The sequence below is a fragment of the Pelobates fuscus genome, chromosome 1 (genome assembly GCF_036172605.1).
Source record: "Pelobates fuscus isolate aPelFus1 chromosome 1, aPelFus1.pri, whole genome shotgun sequence".
NCBI classification, from domain to species: Eukaryota; Metazoa; Chordata; class Amphibia; order Anura; family Pelobatidae; genus Pelobates; species Pelobates fuscus.
This window is the reverse complement of record NC_086317.1, coordinates 115,454,708-115,475,123: the sequence shown is the minus strand read 5'-3', so window position 1 is coordinate 115,475,123 and position 20,416 is coordinate 115,454,708. Positions and strand designations below refer to the sequence as shown.

General features: G+C 41.3%; 1 protein-coding gene across 1 annotated transcript in view; it reads right to left on the bottom strand.

Annotated features, from left to right (window-relative positions):
- LOC134607285 (acetylserotonin O-methyltransferase-like) overlaps positions 1–19,463 on the bottom strand; it is a 113,433-nt gene extending 93,970 nt beyond the window's left edge. Inside the window, exon 1 of the mRNA XM_063450178.1 lies at positions 19,346–19,463. Within this exon, the coding sequence (XP_063306248.1) occupies positions 19,346–19,459 (114 nt within the window). The 5' untranslated portion in view covers positions 19,460–19,463. The remainder of the gene's footprint in view (positions 1–19,345) is intronic.
- Between the last annotated feature and the right edge of the window lie 953 nt (positions 19,464–20,416).

Below are 20,416 nucleotides of genomic sequence, written 5' to 3'. Positions count from 1 at the left end.
GTCTGTGTGTGTGTGTCTTTGTGTGTATGTTACATAGTTACATAGCTGAAAAGAGACGTGCGTCCATCAAGTTCAGCCTTCCTCACATATGTTTTTGCTGTTGATCCAGCAGTGTGCATGGATGCAGCAGTCTGTGTGTGTGTCTGTGTGTGTATGGACTCAGTCTGTGTGTCTGTGTGAATTCAGCAGTCTGTGCATGTGTATGGACTCAGCAGTGTGTGTGTGTGTATGGACTCAGCAGTGTGTGTGTGTCTGTGTGTGTGTGTGTGTGTGTGTGTATGGACTCAGCAGTGTGTGTGTATGTGTGTGTGTGTGTCTGCTAGTTAATGAGCTTGTGTGTGTATGGACTCAGCAGTCTGTGTGTGTATGGACTCAGCAGTCTGTGTGTGTATGGACTCAGCATTCTGTGTGTCTGTGTGTGTATATGGACTGTGTATATGGATACAGTGCCAACTATGGCACTGTATCAAGGGAAATGTGTTTGTGTTTAATAATTCCTGGTGGAAAATAATGAATCCTCCACCAGGGATTATAAAAAAAAAAAAGCGGGGCTTAACGTGCGGCAGGAGCGGGGTCAAACTGCGGCGAGGGCGGGGTTAAATGTGCCCCCCTACTTTTGTCCCTGGCCCACCATGTGCCCCCCATAAAAATGAATCCTAGGGATGCCACTGGCCCCCACACTGAGGGGCCCATTGGGTGGCCCATGCACTTAGGGTTTGGTTTATGAACAGGACAATAAAACTGGGTTACCAGTTTTTAACTGATATTTTTTTATTTAAGTCCTTTTTATCAATGATATGCCTATTGACTGTTCAGAGTGAGAGAGCATTCAATATCTAGCCACATTTTGAGTCTGTTGAGCCAAGGTATTTAGGGGGGGGGGGAGGGGTACAAGTTGTTGCCACAGATGGATATGGATATATATATAATCCTAGATGCTAAGTGAATATATATATATATATATATATATATATATATATATACATATACACAGATGGATATGGATATATATATAATCCTAGATGCTAAGTGAATATATATATATATATATATATATATATATATATATATATACATATACACAGATGGATATGACTATATATATATATATATATCCATATCCATCTGTGTATATATATATATATATTCACTTAGCATCTAGGATTTAGACAGACTGAGTTTGCAGGATTAGGTCACTTAAGGGGTCCATATCATGGGTCCAGGGACAGTAACATCTATATGTAGAGGTGTTTGTTGCCCAGTACTTTGAAATAAACATTCTAAGGTATACATTAACTAATTACCTTGGCAAAACCTTCACTATCTTTACATTTTATATCCACACTCTTGCTTATTCTCATCTTATATTACAGCGAGCAATACAGTTTACAATGTGAAAACTGCATGGCTATTTTGTTTCTAAATGGCATCATTTTCTCTTTGGGATTCTGCAGGCAGTCCTGCATGGCTTTTGAACTGTGAATATTGTAATACTATTAGCTTTTCCCTCAATAAAATGCAGTACCCACTTTGTACAGGCTTTATGGGGTTTTGGAAACGTACATGGTCAAATATAGGGCTTTCCCTATTTCTGTTTTTACACATTGGTATTTTCCAGATTAGTTATGTCTCATTTGAGACAATATGGCAGCCCAGAAATGCAAATTAACCCCATCATGACATACCATCTACAAAAGTAGACAACCCAGGGTTATTAAAATAGCTCGTGCCAAGTCTTTTTAGTAGCCACTTAGTAACAAATACTGGCCAAAGTTGGTGTTCATATTTGTTTTTTGCATTTTTACAAACAAATGCTTTTTCACAGATTATATCATCAGCATTATACATATTACTGCTCTGAAACACTCATTTGTGTTCAGTGATATCTCATGAGAACAATTCCCTCATGTTAAGGTTTTATGCGGTTTTGTTTTTGGAAAGTTACAGGGCCAATTATAAGGCTTGACTTTGAAACCGTATGGCAACCCACGAATAAGAATCATGACATGCCTTTGTGAAAGTAGACAATAAAGGTTATTAAAAATGGGGTCTCTTTTTACTAGCCACTTAGTCACAAATCCTGGCCAAATTTAGCATTCATGTATTTATTTATTTTTTTTTTGCATTTTTCACACACAAACAGCACTTTCACTGATGATATCACCATTGTGATACGTTTCATTACTTTGAAACTTTCATATTTTTGTTCAGCAAAGTCTTCTGAATACAACAGTACCCACCATGTACAGATTTTATGGGGTTTTGGAAAGTTACAGGGTTAAATATAGGGCTTGAAAATAAAATTATATGGACATTCTGCCTGGGTTGTCAGGCAGGTCCCTCAAATTGTTATTAATAAAATTACTTAATTATGTCAAAAGATTACATAAATATACACATATAATTTAAATATATATTGTGTATATGCCTGCACAACCACTCCCAGGAATAAAGATGTAAATTATTGATAAAATTAAGGTTATATTTATTGGTACCTCCAACAAAATCAGTATTTAAACATTTAATAACATGCAGTACAGCATAGATTAAACCACATAAATGTGTGGATTATATATCAGGAGCCTTGTAGTTGAAAAACAAGCAATTTTGCATTAAAATGGTGCTCAGTTGGTAAAGCATACAGCAGGAGAAGGCACGGTATAGAATTACTATGAATGATTTATTATAAAGTGTTAAACAGAAACAAAACTGAAATTTGATTGTGGAGAATTGATTTATATTTTGTTGAAGTCAATGGTTTTTCAGTCAATGGAGTCAATTTTAATACTGAAGTGATTAACCTACCTAAATGTTTTCATAAAGAGGGTTTGAAGGTTCTGAATAAAATACTGAAAAGTATGCTCATGGGACCCCTGAGCAACTGCCCAGCATGTCCAGGCGTTATGCTGGCTCTGTCAACATATTCTGTAGCTCTTTCCAGTTATAGAAATGGAATATAAAGAAAGGCATGCTCAAACAAGCTTCCTTAACTGTTTGGAAAGGGGTGAGCTTACATTTTCAGCAGTTTTACAGGCAATATATCAGTGACTAATGGTTTCTGACATAGAAGTTCATTCCCCTACAGCAGGAGTTCCCAACCCATGGTACTCGTACCCCAGGGGTACGCAAAAAAACAAAACCGTAATGGTGGTGGTACAGCAGCACTGCATGGTCTAGGAACCACATTGTGAGTGGGTCCATAGGGTGGATCATGCGCTTAGGGCCACCCGATGGTCTTGTTCCATGAGGAGTCCAGTCGTGCACTGAGGTACTTTAATAGCGAAACCGGGCCTCTACTAATCTGCTGGGAGGAAGTGAGAGAGTAACGAGCACATCCTCCCAGCTGAAACAGGGAGGGGAAGCAGCGGGGCGGGAGGACCGGGAGAGAATCAAGACCCCAACTCCCACCAGCCCTAGTCAGCAGAAGCCACCCTCCTGCTCCTACAAGTTAATTTATGTGTGTTTTGGATGTCTGTGTGTGTATGCAGTGTTTGCATCTGTGGGAAGGTGTGTGTATCTGTGTGTCTGCATGTGTATTGTGTATCTGCATGTTTGTCAGTGTGTGTGTATGTCTGTATTGGTGTGTCTGGACAGCTGTATGTGTTGGTATGTATTTGTGTATCTGTGTTTCTACGTGTATGTGTGTCAAAGTTTGTATCTGTATCTGTGCATCTATATTTGTCAGTATTAATGTGTGTGTATCAGTGCAACTATATGTGTGTCAGTGTTTGCATGTGTCAGTGTGGATCTGCATGTGTGTCATTGGTTGTAACTGTGTCTGTATGTGTCAGTGTTTGTGTCTGTGCATCTATGTATCTGCATGTGTGTCAGTGTGCGTATCTGTATCTCTATCTATCTGTGTGAGTGTGTCATTGTTTGCTTGCATCTGTGTGTTAATGTATCTGTATGCGTATCAGTTTGTTTTTTGTCAGTGTTTGTATATGTCTGTGTGATTTTACACTGGTAGTGTTACATCTTTGAATGGAATTCGGTCTGACAGAGTGCAGCTAATCTTATCACACTCAGCCAGCCCGGATCTCCCTACCATGCACATTGAAGGGAGATGGTTGTACTTTCTCACTTTAGGAAATGTGTAGGAAACATTGTAAATGATACATGGTATGGGACCTCACTCGAGATCTAGCAGCAGACAGTTCTGTTATGGCCATGTATATAACTAAACTTACTCCTCTGTCCCATATAGGGCAGTGTGACTCCTCTCGTCTGTGTGCATGTGTATTGTGTATCTGCATGTTGAAGGAATTTAAACAATTAATCTGTCAGTATTGTATAAGTTGAATTATATTGTAAATGAAGTAGCAAGCTCTAAAAGGATGCGATAAAAGAAATTGGTTTGCACTAATAATACAGAAAAAAGGCAGCGGCCTTACAGAGAGTAACCCTCTAACCCTCTATGGTAGAAATGTACAACAAGAAAGAGAAAGGCTGTGCCAAATTACAATAAATAAATACAAATAAAAAAGTTAAAATACAAATAAAAATTAATAGTTAATAGAAATTGTCCCAATAAATATCAGAGGGTAAGTTGGCTTTTCCACAAATTCCACTGGTAAGGTATATTCTCTGTTTATAGTAGTTCTGACCGTCTCGTGATATGAAAAACACAAGAAGAGAGGACCAATCGTGTGGAGGGTAAAAGCTGAATAATAATAAGTAAATAATAAATATTACACTCACATTTCAATGAGCTATAGCCAGCTCAAGTGCAACAGGCGTACAGCGTAATAATCCCCGCTTGTAGGATATATGGATGCGGTTTCCGGAAAATGATGATGTCCAACTCTCAGAAGAAGGGGGAAAATAAAACGGCAAATAGTGTTCTCTGATAATACGATGGAATAGTTGATAAAAATGAGATAAAATATACTCACAAGTGGAGTGCAGATATCGCTGCACTCTGGATATAGCGTTGGTGGTATAATCCCCACCTCAGGATAAGTAGATAAGTAAAATGCCAGGAAACGGATAAATAAAATAAATATGTGTATAAAAATATATATAGTGGCACAGTAATATAGCCAAAATTATTTATTATATAAAATACACAATATTTAAAATATTGTGTATTTTATATAATAAATAATTTTGGCTGTTTTTTTTTGCAGAGAACACTATTTGCTGTTTTATTTCCCCCCTTCTTCTGAGAGTTGGACATCATAATTTTCCGGAAAGAGCGTCCATATATCCTACAAGTGGGGATTATTACGATGTACGCCTGTTACACTTGAGCTGGCTATAGCTCATTGAAATGTGAGTGTAATATTTATTATTTACTTATTATTATTCAGCTTTTACCCTCCACACGATTGGTCCTCTCTTCTTGTGTTTTTCATATCACGAGACGGTCAGAACTACTATAAACAGAGAATATACCTTACCAGCGGAATTTGTGGAAAAGCCAACTTACCCTCTGATATTTATTGGGACAATTTCTATTAAGTATTAATTTTTATTTGTATTTTAACTTTTTTATTTGTATTTATTTATTTTTTTATTGTCATTTGGCGCAGCCTCTCTCTTTCTAAAAGGATGCGCTTAACCCCAATATACATGTGATATTTTGTAAGAATAGATTATTGAATATTGAACATAACAGCAGAAACTACTTCCTCTTTTATGTATCTCGTGTAACCTTTTTATAACCTTTTGTAACCAATATTCGTGACAAGTACTGTATAAATATAGAACATTCTGAATACATGATCAGAAGACTTTTTGGAAAGCAACTTGTCTCGTTATTACACTTCCAGAATTATTCCCTGAATATTCAGCTGACAATCGAGGTTTGGAGAACCGTGGACAGAGAGGGATCGAGTCACTAGACTAGCAGATTTACCTTTCAGCTTGGTGTCAGAAGATGGATTGTAGCCAAGCCATTGCAGTGAGTAGTAATTCCTTGTGTCTATCTTGATGCCCTGAATCTATGATCCCCATGGTTTTGTTAGCCTACATAATTTTAGGAAAGGTTATTTAGTATATGTGTTTCATGTGACTCAGTTTACGTAAGGTCCCGTTAAATAGTCTAGTGAGGGAACTAGACAGGATATATATATTTCTAGTAAGTAAACTAGATAGGTCTAGTAAGAGAACTAGACAGTAATAGACTAAGGTGTCTATAAGTAAATAGACAAAGGATTTAGTATATAAGTGAATATACTAGGATAAAAGAAAAAGTGTACACAGATAAATAGGTTCACCTTGTCCACCCTCTAATTGTCATTAGTTAAATCTTGTGGTGGTTGTGAGTGTGAATAAGTGTTTGCAAGATTTGACCTAGGAATGGGAAATAACCATGTAAGAATATGAAGTAGTTAACTTTTCTTGTTCGTATGAATTTAATGCCTAGATAAGGTTTATAATCATTAGTGCTGACTGTAAGGATATGAAATAGTTAAACTCTTTTTGCTTTATTCTTTATGTCACATAGAAGTATAAGCATTTTACTCTGTTTTATTGTAAGTTATTTTACATGGGATCTGCGTGCCTGGTATGATTGTTACTTTAATACCATAAGCCCACTACACTTGCTATGAGAGTGGAATAAGTGTAAATGTGTTGCATTGTTTGCATGATAAGCTCAGTATTTTAATACTGAGACAAAAAGTCACTTTATTAGTATTTGAAAGTTACTTCCCATATGGGATTAATTGTATAGAACACCAATCAGCACATCTCCTCTGCCCTGTGTGTTTGTTGCAAAGGATCCATACTGTAAATATGATTTTGTTTGTAAATGAGAGAGCGACACTTTCATTTTCAGTGGTCTAACACATGCTTCATTTTGTGCTGTAAGCTAACCTTTTTATTGCTACAGATGCTTTAAATAATCCAGTGCAAATGTTTTGTGTCTTCTATGTCTCACATTATACAGTATGTGTTATTTTAAATTGTGGTATATAGCCTGGATCAGAGATCATGGACAAAAGTTTCTACCTGTGTTACTAAGGCTCTTGGAGACTGACCGGTCTAAGGTTTGCCATGCCTTTCAACATGGTATAGTATACATTTTTAAGTCTCTGAGAGTTCTGAAAGATTCGGGTGAAACCATGTCTGTATAATCTGGTCCAGATGTTTGCTCAATTTCTATAAGATTTAAGTTGATGCAGTATCATCTCAGATTAGTTAATGGAAGGTTCATACAAATATTTGAGTTATGAGCGCGCTATATAAATGGATCCTTTCTTTATATACAATACTAAAGTAATGACGTTAGTTAAGAAAAACCATGTATACATAAGAATCCCTAAAATAAATCTAATACAAACTAAAATTTATATACCTTACAATAATATGTTCTGAATACAGCTGTTAACTGTTTATTCTGTGTAAATGGTGACTGTGATAATGTGTGAAGTGTGCAGCTTAACTGGAAAGTGGTTTAATTTATATGTTGCTGTATTGTTTTAAATTATATTTGAATCAGTTTGTCTCAGTCTAGTGATACTGATAAGAATGCCAGCCAAATAACCTAGCAAATAACTGTTTTATTAGCTGTTGAATACTAGTGTTTGGCCAAGAGTAGTTGGAGTTGGAGTAGTTCTATCAGCTCAGAGAGGCTCTGTGTTGTGGTCTGATATAGCTATATGGGAATGGAGATTTGGAGGTGTTAGTTTAAGACTGCTTTCATATTGTGTCTACCTGTGTTTCCTAGGAGGGACACAGAGTGTGTAGTTGCGTGCAATGAATGTGTTTTCTGTATTGGCATATCTGCTGGGTATCCATTATGTGTTTCTACTACGTCTGTTTTGTGAGATGTCTGTTTTGTGAGTTTTGTGAGTTATATGGTTTGAAATTAATTGGTGTGTTATGTGTTTTATGAATTTTATTATCCATTGTGTAGGAGTTTAACTAGCAGAGTGATTTGCATATCATTAACGTAAGCATTTAGTGTTTTTACAAAAGGTGAAATGCTGTCCAGCTGGCTAGAATGAAACAATTGTGTACTATCGCTCCTGGAGCAAGAAAAGCGCTTGTTACATCCCACGTGAAAGGGGCCCCGCAAACTTCTCATGTTCAAATCGTGGGTCCACGTTTCCATTTGCAAATTGATTAATCCTGAAAGTCATTCTTTTACTGATAAAAAGGATTGAATGGACAATATGTCTCTCCCTCATAAAGGAGTTCTAATAGGAGAGTATTGTCCAGCTCAGAGATAACTCTACTTTTAAAGTATATTGCATTGTTTGTGTCAAAGTAAGATTTATCTAGTATGCCTCATTGATTATGGGGTAATAATAACATGGTATTTTTAATAGAGATTAGACAATTTCTGAAATTTATAAGTGAGGTAATTTTAATCTCCTAAACTACTGTATTATATTTATATATATTATATTATATACCCAAAATAGCCCATCAACTACACAGTTCTGTTATACGGTTATCAGCTGGGAGATAACCTTGGGAAGCAGTGTACCTATCAGCTAAGTTTTTTTATTATATATATTTTTTTTCACGGGTGTCCGTGTGCTTGTTATCTATTATATTTGTATGGGTAAATTGAAAGCATTTTGCAGATCCAGAAGAGGATTAATAAATAATATAATAACCTCACTAGGTGCCAAATTATGCAAAGAGGCTATCCAAAGTATGTACTAACGGGTTAAAACTTGTTTTCTTGATAAGCGTATAACATTTAGTTTTGTGGTTAGACTTTTGATACTCAGTTTGAAATATGTCCCAACTACATCCTTGCACGGCACCAGCTACAGGAAGCAATATGCGTTTTAAAAATTTGCAAGGCTTTATTTTTTTGTAATATATTATAACAATGGAAAAGTACCTAACTGCATGTCTGCATTACGCTCATGACACAGACTGTCAGTATTGCAAGCCCTATATGAAGGCTATGCTTTCATTGTCGATATATATACCCCTAGACAACCTTGCTTTATATACACAATTTAACTATCCATTAAACCTTTAAAAGCTTATTAATATTATATCTGTGTGGTACACAAAGAGGGGTGCACAAAGAGGGGGTGTGAGTTAGGTAATCCCATCCTGCATATGGAATAAAGGCAGAGGTAGAGGATTTGGTCAAAGGGTCTAACTTTTGTAGAGGTAGCAACTTTAGCATTGGTGGAACACACTGTTCTAATTGTGGATAGCAGGGTCACTGGAAAAATGAGTGCCCAAACCCACCCCCACAGATTCCTCAATACCAACCATAGCTTCCAACCTATACCCACACCCAACAACCCCAGCCTAATACACAGATGGTTCATGTTTTTAATATTTTATATAGTTTGGGGTGTTAATCCAAAAGTATTGAATTATCTGGGATTATTAAAGTAATTCATTTTGAATATCAAATCAAGGTTCAAGTTTAGGAACAGAGTTTTATTGGGAATTATCCCCATATGAATATGTTAGTGTTTTAATATTCATCCTAACAAGCATTTCTATGGAGTGAGTGCTTCTCTCGTCCATACAAAGGCATTCCAAAGGGGTATTATGTAAAACTTCATAGAAGACAGATTGCAAATATAAGAGAAGTACATGTTACATAAATTAAAGGGACTCTATAGTCACCATATAAAAGCAAGAAAGACAGGTCCCCCAGCCTTCCTTCTTGCTTTTATATGAACTTTCATTAATTAAAAAAAAAAAATCGGTGTTTTTATATTAAAAACTTACCTCCGTTCCAGCGCCGAGCTCCCCGCTAGGCCGCGCCCCCTTTTTCGTCAAAATGACGAAATCGCGGGCCCAATGGGACGGCTTCGCGCTGGACCAATCGCGTTCTTCATAGAGCGGCATTGAATGCCGCCCTATGAAGAACCTGAGCGCTTTACCGCGCATGTGCGCGGAATGCGCGTTCGCGAGCTGAGCTGTCTGACTGACAGCTCAGCTCGCTTTCTAAAATTATCAATAAGGGGGGGGACCTACTGTCCCCCCCCGGCCCCCACCCCTGTGCGGCGGGTGGGGGCCCTAAAATGATCAATGAGGGGGGGGACCTACTGCCCCCCCCGGCCCCCACCCCTGAGCGGCGGGTGGGGGCCCTAAAATTATCAATAAGGGGGGGACCTACAGTCCCCCCCCGGCCCCCACCCCTGTGCGGCGGGTGGGGGCCCTAAAATTATCAATGAGGGGGGGGACCTACTGCCCCCCCCGGCCCCCACCCCTGAGCGGCGGGTGGGGGCCCTAAAATTATCAATAAGGGGGGGACCTACTGTCCCCCCCCGGCCCCCACCCCTGTGCGGCGGGTGGGGGCCCTAAAATTATCAATGAGGGGGGGGACCTACTGCCCCCCCCGGCCCCCACCCCTGAGCGGCGGGTGGGGGCCCTAAAATTATCAATAAGGGGGGGACCTACTGTCCCCCCCCGGCCCCCACCCCTGTGCGGCGGGTGGGGGCCCTAAAATTATCAATGAGGGGGGGGACCTACTGTCCCCCCCCCGGCCCCCACCCCTGAGCGGCGGGTGGGGGCCCTACAATTATCAATAAGGGGGGGACCTACTGTCCCCCCCCGGCCCCCACCCCTGTGCGGCGGGTGGGGGCCCTAAAATTATCAATGAGGGGGGGGACCTACTGTCCCCCCCCCGGCCCCCACCCCTGAGCGGCGGGTGGGGGCCCTACAATTATCAATAAGGGGGGGGACCTACTGTCCCCCCCCGGCCCCCACCCCTGTGCGGCGGGTGGGGGCCCTAAAATTATCAATAAGGGGGGGACCTACTGTCCCCCCCGGCCCCCACCCCTGAGCGGTGGGTGGGGGCCCTAAATACAAAGGGGGGGGGGACCCTAGTTAACCCTCCCCCCCCCAAAAAAAAAATATCTCCCTACCTACCCCCCTCACCCTAAAAATAATGAGGGGGGACCATTAACTAAAAACCTGTAAAAAAGAAAAAATGAGACAAAATCAACTTACCATTCGATGTTTTCTTTCTTCTAAAATCTTCTTTCTTCAGCCCCAAAAAAGGCCAAATAAAAATCCATAATAACCGACGCAATTAAAAAAAAAAAAAAAAAAAACGAGCGCAAAAAAAAATAATCCATCTTCACCCATGGAGGGCTCCGCGCAGACTGAGCTCCGCAGGGTGGGGAAGGCTTATAAAGCCTTGCCCCGCCCTGCAATTAGGCTAAGAACACTCTGATTGGTGGGTTTGAGCCAATCAGAGTGCTCTTTGTCATTTTACAAGCGTGGGAAAGTTTTTTGGAATTTTCCCACGCTTGTAAAATGACACAGAGCACTGTGATTGGATGGATTTCAAGCCATCCAATCACAGTGCTCTGTGTCATTTTACAAGCGTGGGAAAGTTCTTTGGAATTTTCCCACGCTTGTAAAATGACACAGAGCACTGTGATTGGATGGATTTCAAGCCATCCAATCACAGTGCTCTTTGTCATTTTACAAGCGTGGGAAAATTCTTTGGAATTTCCCCACGCTTGTAAAATGACACAGAGCACTGTGATTGGATGGGTTTCAAGCCATCCAATCACAGTGCTCTGTGTCATTTTACAAGCGTGGGAAAATTCCAAAGAACTTTCCCACGCTTGTAAAATGACACAGAGCACTGTGATTGGATGGCTTGAAATCCATCCAATCACAGTGCTCTGTGTCATTTTACAAGCGTGGGAAAATTCCAAAGAACTTTACCACGCTTGTAAAATGACACAGAGCACTGTGATTGGATGGCTTGAAATCCATCCAATCACAGTGCTCTGTGTCATTTTACAAGCGTGGGAAAATTCCAAAGAACTTTCCCACGCTTGTAAAATGACAAAGAGCACTCTGATTGGTTTAAACCCACCAATCAGAGTGTTCTTAGCCTAATTGCAGGGCGGGGCAAGGCTTTATAAGCCTTCCCCACCCTGCGGAGCTCAGTCTGCGCGGAGCCCTCCATGGGTGAAGATGGATTATTTTTTTTGCGCTCGTTTTTTTTTTTTTTTTTTATTTTTTTTTTAATTGCGTCGGTTATTATGGATTTTTATTTGGCCTTTTTTGGGCTGAAGAAAGAAGATTTTAGAAGAAAGAAAACATCGAATGGTAAGTTTTTTTTATCTCTTTTTATTTTTTTATTTTTTTACAGGTTTTTAGTTAATGTTCCCCCCCTCATTATTTTTAGGGTGAGGGGGGTAGGTAGGGAGATAATTTTTTTTTTGGGGGGGGGGGGAGGGTTAACTAGGGTCCCCCCCCCCTTTGTATTTAGGGCCCCCACCCACCGCTCAGGGGTGGGGGCCGGGGGGGACAGTAGGTCCCCCCCTTATTGATCATTTTAGGGACCCCACCCACCGCTCAGGGGTGGGGGCCGGGGGGGGACAATAGGTCCCCCCCTTATTGATAATTTTAGGGCCCCCACCCGCCGCACAGGGGTGGGGGCCGGGGGGGACAGTAGGTCCCCCCCTTATTGATAATTTTAGGGCCCCCACCCGCCGCACAGGGGTGGGGGCCGGGGGGGACAGTAGGCCCCCCCCCTTATCGATAATTTTAGGGCCCCCACCCACCGCTCAGGGGTGGGGGCCGGGGGGGGACAATAGGTCCCCCCCTTATTGATAATTTTAATTTTAGGGCCCCCACCCGCCGCACAGGGGTGGGGGCTGGGGGGGGGGGACAGTAGGTCCCCCTTATTGATAATTTTAGGGCCCCCACCCGCCGCACAGGGGTGGGGGCCGGGGGGGGGACAGTAGGTCCCCCCCCTTATTGATAATTTTAGGGCCCCCACCCGCCGCACAGCGGTGGGGGCCGGGGGGGGGAAGGAGAGTAGGTCTCCCCCCCCCCCCCCCCCCCTTCAACCACTATTGTGGACAGTCAGCTCCCTGTGGGTTCGGGCTTCAGCTGTCAGCTGAAGCTGAAGCTGTCAGCTGAAGCCACGCCCGCAGCAGTGCTGACAGGCTATCAGCACACAAAGCGCGTTCACAGTGCTTTGTGTGCTGATAGCCCGTCTGATGCATTCACCCAGAATGCATCGGACGAGAGGCCTTTTTAGGGCCTCTGAACTCGGAAGTCCCTCTGGTGGCCGTCTGATTGACTGCAACAAGAGGTGTTCCAAGCTTCCAATGTAAACACTGCATTTTCTCAGAAAATACAGTGCTTACAAGAAAAAGGCTCCGGGTAGCTGTAGCACTCACCTGAACAACCTCATTAAGCTGAAGTTGTTCAGGTGACTATAGTGTCCCTTTAAGGGTTTAACCTTAATCTCTAATTTAAGTTTTAGCCTAGGTAATTAATTAATGTTGTATTAATCCTTGTGTTTGTATGATTGTAGAGACCGTCCGGAGTGTTTGTGCCGCCTGATTTCTGGGACTACACACCCATCTCTCTGGCTGACCATGCAATAAGTATTTTGCAATTACATCTGTTTGGTAATTATCCATGCAGTTCGAAGAAACTGAGATACTTATTTATGAGGACATAAACTTTGCACGCAAGAACCTGGAAAGTCCTGAAGTTGCAGTGCTGTCTAATACCGCTGGTTCTGTAATAACCCTTTCAACTATTGGGGTGTTGCACAGAGCATTGTGGTGAAAATCCAGCAAACAAAAGAAGAACTATGTGGAAGCTGACATTGTCTTGTTGTCAGCCATATTGCTACCCTTAGCCATTTTTATGGAACAAAATGTCTGGTGTCTAAACTGATTTCTTTATAGTCTGTGAAAGAGTACTATTTTTCTGAACTATGCTGAACTATTGAACTATTTTTATTTTTGTAGATAGTGATGTACCGAACTGTTCGCTGGCGAATAGTTCCTGGCGAACATAGCATGTTCGCGTTCGCCACGGCGGGCGAACACATGCGCGGTTCGATCTGCCCCCTGTTCATCATCATTGACTAAACTTTGACCCTGTGCCTCACAGTCAGCAGACACATTCCAGCCAATTAGCAGCAGACCCTCCCTTCCAGACCCTCCAACCTCCTGTACAGCATCCATTTTAGATTCATTCTGAAGCTGCATTCTTAGATAGAGGAGGGAAAGTGTAGCTGCTGCTCATTTGATAGGGAAATGTATAGCTAGGCTAGTGTATTCAGTGTCCACTACAGTCCTGAAGGACTCATCTGATCTCTGCTGTAAGGACAGCACTCCAAAAAGGCCTTTTTAGGGCTAGAACATCAGTCTGCTTTTTTGCAGTTGCCTGCCTGCCTGCCAGCTTCTGTGTCAGGCTCACAGTGGATACTGTACCCACTTACCCAGTGCCACCACTCATATTTGGTGTCACCATAGCTTGCATTTTAAAACAAAAACATTTTTTTCACTGTAATAGATTGAATAGCAGTTAGTTGTCTGCAAGCGTCTGTGTGTCAGACCTACAGTGTGTACTCTGCCAACCTCTGCCAGTGCACAGTGCCACTCATATCTGGTGTCACAATAGCGTGCATTTAAAAACAAAAACAAAAAATTTCACTGTTATAGATTGAATAGCAGTTAGTTGTCTGCAAGCATCTGTGTGTCAGGCCAACAGCGTGTACTCTGCCAGTGCACAGTGCCACTCATATCTGGTGGCACAATTGCGTGCATTTAAAAACCCAAAAACTTTTTTTTCACTGTAATAGATTGAATAGCAGTTAGTTGTGTGCAAGCGTCTGTGTGTCAGGCCAAAAGCGTGTACTCTGTCAACCTCTGCCAGTGCACAGTGCCATTCATATCTGGTGTCACAATAGCGTGCATTTAAAACCAAAAACTTTTTTCACTGTTATAGATTGAATAGCAGTTAGTTGTCTTCAAGCGGGTGTGTCAGGCCTACAGCGTGTACTCTGCCAACCTCTTCAAGTGCACATTGCCACTCATACCTGGTGTCACAATAGCGTGCATTTAAAACCAAAAAACTTTTTTCACTGTTATAGATTGAATAGCATTTACTTGTCTGCAAGCGGGTGTCAGGCCTACAGCGTGTACTCTGCCAACCTCTGCAAGTGCACATTGCCACTCATATCTGGTGTCACAATAGCGTGCATTTAAAACCAAAACACTTTTTTCACTGTTATAGATTGAATAGCAGTTACTTATCTTCAAGCGGGTGTGTCAGGCCTACAGCGTGTACTCTGCCAACCTCTGCAAGTGCACATTGCCACTCATATCTGGTGTCACAATAGCGTGCATTTAAAACCAAAAACCTTTTTTCACTGTTATAGATTGAATGGCAGTTACTTGTCTTCAAGCGGGTGTGTCAGGCCTACAGCGTGTACTCTGCCAACCTCTGCCAGTGCACATTGCCACTCATATCTGGTCTCACAGTAGCGTGCATGCATAGTACCACTAATCCAAAAAAAAATTACAGGCAGAAGCAGGGGCCGTCGTGGTCGTGGTGCTATGATTCCCTTTTGCCCTAGAATAATGCCCAATTTTCAGAGGCCACGTACCCTGAACTTGAAAAGTTCTGAGGACATAGTGACTGGCTAACACAGGACACCCAATCTTCTACAGCTTCCGCTCGGAACCTTGACGCACCATCCTCCTCCAGCTTAGATTCGGGCACCTCTCAAGATACCACTCACCTGCCTGCCACCACCACCAACACTAGCACCACAGCTGCTTCACTTTATCTGTCAGAGGAGTTATTTACACATCCGTTTGAAGAAATGAGTGATGCTCAACCATTATTGCCAGAGGATGTAGATAACAGGGATATGTCTCAGTCAGGCAGCATTAGACACATGGACGTACGGTGTGATGATGATGATGTTGTACCCGCTGCTGCTTCCTTTGCTGAGTTGTCAGATACAAGTGAAGCGGTTGATGATGACGATGCGTCCATGGATGTCACGTGGGTGCCCACTCGGCAAGAAGAAGAACAGGGCGAAAGTTCAGATGGGGAGACAGAGAGGAGGAGGAGACGAGTTGGAAGCAGGGGAAGGTCGTCTCAAGGAGCTAGTGGCACAGTCAGACAGCATGCATCGGCACCCGGGGTCAGCCCGACAGCACGCCAATCAACGCATGCTGTGTCCACCACCAGAATGCCGTCATTGCAGAGCTCAGCAGTGTGGCTTTTTTTTATGTGTGTCTGCCTCTCACAACAGCGATGCCATTTGCAACCTGTGCCAAAAGAAACTGAGTCGTGGGAAGTCCAACACCCACCTAGGTACAACTGCTTTGTGTAGGCACATGATCGCACATCACAAACGCCTATGGGATCAACACATGAGTACAAGCAGCACACAAACTCAAAGCCGCCTGGTCCAGCATCTTCAGCCACGTCAACCACTGCTGTCCTCCTTGCCCCCCTCAACCATCCGCCACTCCGTCTCTCGCCTTGAGCAGTTCCTGCTCATCTGCCCACAGTCAGGTGTCTGTCAAGGACATGTTTGAGCGTAAGATGCCAATGTCAGAAAGTCACCCCCTTGCCCAGCGTCTGACAGCTGGCTTGTCTGAACTATTAGCCCGCCAGCTTTTACCATACAAGCTGGTGGAGTCTGAGGCGTTCAAAAAATTTGTGGCTATTGGGACACCGCAGTGGAAGGTACCCGGACGAAATTTCTTTTCACAAAAGGCAATCCCCAACCTGTACTCGATTGTGCAAAAGGAAGTAATGGCATGTCTGGCACACAGTGTTGGGGCAAGGGTCCATCTGACCACTGATACCTGGTGTTTCGTGACAATTCACAGTCACTTCTTCAGAGGCGCCTTCATTGACTTTATTGGACAATATTTTATATTTCCACCGCTTTTGACTTTATGGGACTATTCATCTCTATTTTTATCTATTTTTATATTTTCAGCTATTATGCAAATTCTTAGTCTTTTTTCCATTTCTAATCATTAAGATTATTCGCTGTTTAGTGGAAGATTCCCTTTATACCTAGCGGTTTTTTTTTTATACAAGGCTGCCACCTAGTGTATATAATTAAGTGTTCTTGCATAGCAAGACCACTTAATGTTATCTCACATATATATTATTATTATTAAGTGTTCTTGCAAAGCAAGACCACTTACTGTTATCTCACATATATATTATTATTATTATTATAGCCAAATTTGCCACCCTAACTCCTCCCACAGTTTTTACACTACATAGACGAAAATTTACCAAAACGTGCAGATTGTTCCCGATCGGATTGCTATTACTTTGTGGAACGTTTCACCGAATGGTTCTCGGAATATCGTCGTTCTTGTGGCGAAATTTGTCCCATAGGAATGAATGGCAAAGCTAGAGTGGGAGCTGGCAAAAGCTGAAAAATCAGGACATGATTTCTAAACTGCCACCACTCCCTCATTTTCAGGTCCACCTACACAAATCTTATATCAAAACGTTCAGCTATCCCTGCTGTCACTAAAAATGTCCACAGCTAAGCCATAGTCCTTATAGTTTTCACAATATGACCATTTGTTTGCAACTCACGCAGTCCATTGACATTCATTGAAACTCCACTCTGCAAAGCTCACATTTGAAGGGCAATTTCTAAACTGCGACTGTGCCTTCATTGTTAATATCTCAGAGACATACTATACATCAAAATGTAGGTCTGGGTCTTGTGATTCTCACAATATAAAGCTCTTCACTGTAGGATTTATAGTTTTTAAAATACGACCATTTGAAGATGGCAACCGTAAAAATACTCTGACCTGTGCAAGGCTGCAGCAGCAAGTGATGTCATAGACAGGGCTTTTTTTCACCTGCTAATGTTTTTATAACTGTATGTTTTAATGTAACTGTGAAGCACTTTGGGCAACAACGTTGCAATTAAATGTGCTATATAAATAAATAATAACAGTTACTCCGCCCACTCCAGTTGTAGACTACTGGTGGAGGCAAGAACACTTCACACAATTTCCCCAGAAATTGTAGCTTTTCTAGTCTATATTGCAATTACTGATTTTTTGAATTTCCCATTTTTTGTATTTTATTATTCTACCATTCTATGTATTTATAAGTGGCTGTTAAAGCTATTTTAGAGCTGTTTTATGGTTCTGTTTTGAGTATTTTCTATATGATTTATTTGAACTATTTACAGTGTCTGGTAAGAGATCTCCTAGTATGTGTAGGTTTTTCCACCTACTTTTATTCATATATATATATTTATATATATTTTCATATTAATTATAATATATTTTACATATATAGCAAAATAAAGGTGTGTGTGTGTGTATATGTGTTATTATAAATGGGGGGGGGACACAAAGAAAACGCTAACTTTGGCATGCCATGATGGGGTTATTTCACATTCCTGGGCTACCACATGGTCTCAAAAGGCAACACAGACCCAGCAAACCAATCTGACAAAACTGAATTGGGCAAGCTCTATATTGGCCCTGTAACTTTCCAAAACACCATAAAACCTGAGGGGGTATTGTTATACTCAGGAGACTTCGCTGAACACAAATGGGTGTTTAAAACAGTAAAACTTGTCACGGCGATGAAATCACCAGTAAAAGTGCAGTTTTTTTATGTTAAAAAAAAAATGCAAAAAAACAAATTTGAACGCTAACTTTGGCAAGCGTTTGTGGCTAAGTGGCTACTACAAAAGACTGGACATACCCCATTTTGAATACTGTGGGTTGTCTACTTTTACAAATGGTATTCCATGATGGGGTTAATTTTCATTCCTGGGCTGCTATACCACTATAGCTCAATGGAGTGGTGTGGGTGCCAGGTCCCTTTAGTATTAACCCTGCAGCTGAAAACATAGCAGTTTCAGAGAAAATCACAGTGAGAAAACACTGGACGTCCGTAAAAAATCATTGAGTAATGCTTTCCTGTGCGTCGTTTGAATGCGTGTGCGGCTCTTGCTGCGCATGCGCATTCAGATCGGACGTTGGCAGGGGGAGGAAAGGTCACCAGCGCCAAGGGAGCCCGGTGCTGGAGAAAGTTAAGTGGTTTTAACCCCTTCAGCACAGCGGGAGGGGGGCCCTGAGGGTGGAGGGAACCTAATGAACATATAGTGCCAGGAAAACGAGTTTGTTTTCCTGGCATTATAGTGGTCTTTTAACTGCCTCCTCTCTCCCAGCTGTTAGACTCCCTGATGCCTTCAGAGGCTGACCCGTTAAACCCCTAGTGCAGGTTAATTACATTCACCTGAAAGGGCTGACTTCCACCAATTAAACCTATCATGCTGGGAACAGAGAGTGCTCCAATCTGTTACTTACATAGAAAGCCTCTCTGACCCTGCCACAATAGATATAAAGCAAAATGTATATTATAAAAACACAATTACAAAAAAATACAGGGTCAAACCTAAACAATTGAAGTGATAGTGCTTTGATGCATATACTCACAATCCATATCATATATCTGCTCTATTTCAAATAAAAATGCTAAATCAAAATGGGAAATGCAAAGATAGGTGATTTTGAGTAGCCTTGTGAAATTTAAACTGTATATATATATATTGTGTGTGTGCTGTTCCCTAATCTGTATTTAGCAATAATATATTAATATATTATAATTTTCCTACCTTTGAAATGATGAAGGCATGTATATATTCTTGTAAAAGGTCAGCATTCTTGCTATCACTGGAAGAAGATTCTTGTAATACATTGGTTCCACTGCAATCACTGGAAGAGCTCATCTTCATTCACCTTTTACAGTACTATTGCTGCATCAGCATCTTCTGTCTTTATAAAGTTTAGAAAAAAGCCTAGGGCAGAATAATATGCCAAATAATACAGAGCAAAGCCTAAACATGTTTAGTTTCATAATTCCTGAATAAATAATACACTATCAAACATAAATGGTAACCTAAGCTAAGACAAGAAATGGCAAGTATCCAAGATACAATGCCTCAAGACTGGACCACCAGTTGCTAAACAATTACCAGGATTTTGTGCCTTGGGCTGAGGCTGTCAAAACATATAACAAGCTGTCTTGCAATGTCAGGTTTAAAAAAACAAAAGGATTAGGTGCTCACTATAGCAATTTAAACAACAAGATTGGGCAGCAGTAACCAATACAAGGATTCCCAGCCTTGTAACAGAATAGTGTGAACAGAAAAGAGGGGGGGACCGCGCCCTAGACAGTATGATATAAATAATATACGTACACAGATCTTATGATGACGGTCTCTATACAGTTGACCTCAAAGTAAAAAACATAGAGAATAATAGTGCAATAAGGTAGGTATAGTGGGTATGTGAAAGAGTGCTTAAATTAATGCACACTCACATTTATCAGAGCTAACTCAGAGCTTAGCTGTTATTTCGCATAGACGGAACAATCCCCGTCTCAGGATATATATGAAGCAGTAGGCGTCTTGACAGTCTCAGGCAGATGACATATGGAGAGACATAGAGAATCCAAATAGTGCAATATGTATTGATAAGGTAAATACAATGAAAAAATATATAAAATAGTGTACTCACATAGCAATAGCATATTTTACATAGAAGCTTTGCATAAAAAAATTATACCTACAAAAGAGTTTATAGAGATAATTGTTTAAGAGGGCCTCGCCAAGTCTAGAGCCACTGCTGCACAGAGGGGAAGCAGGAAGGAAGGCATGCTTCTCCAAACACTGGCCTCCTCTCCA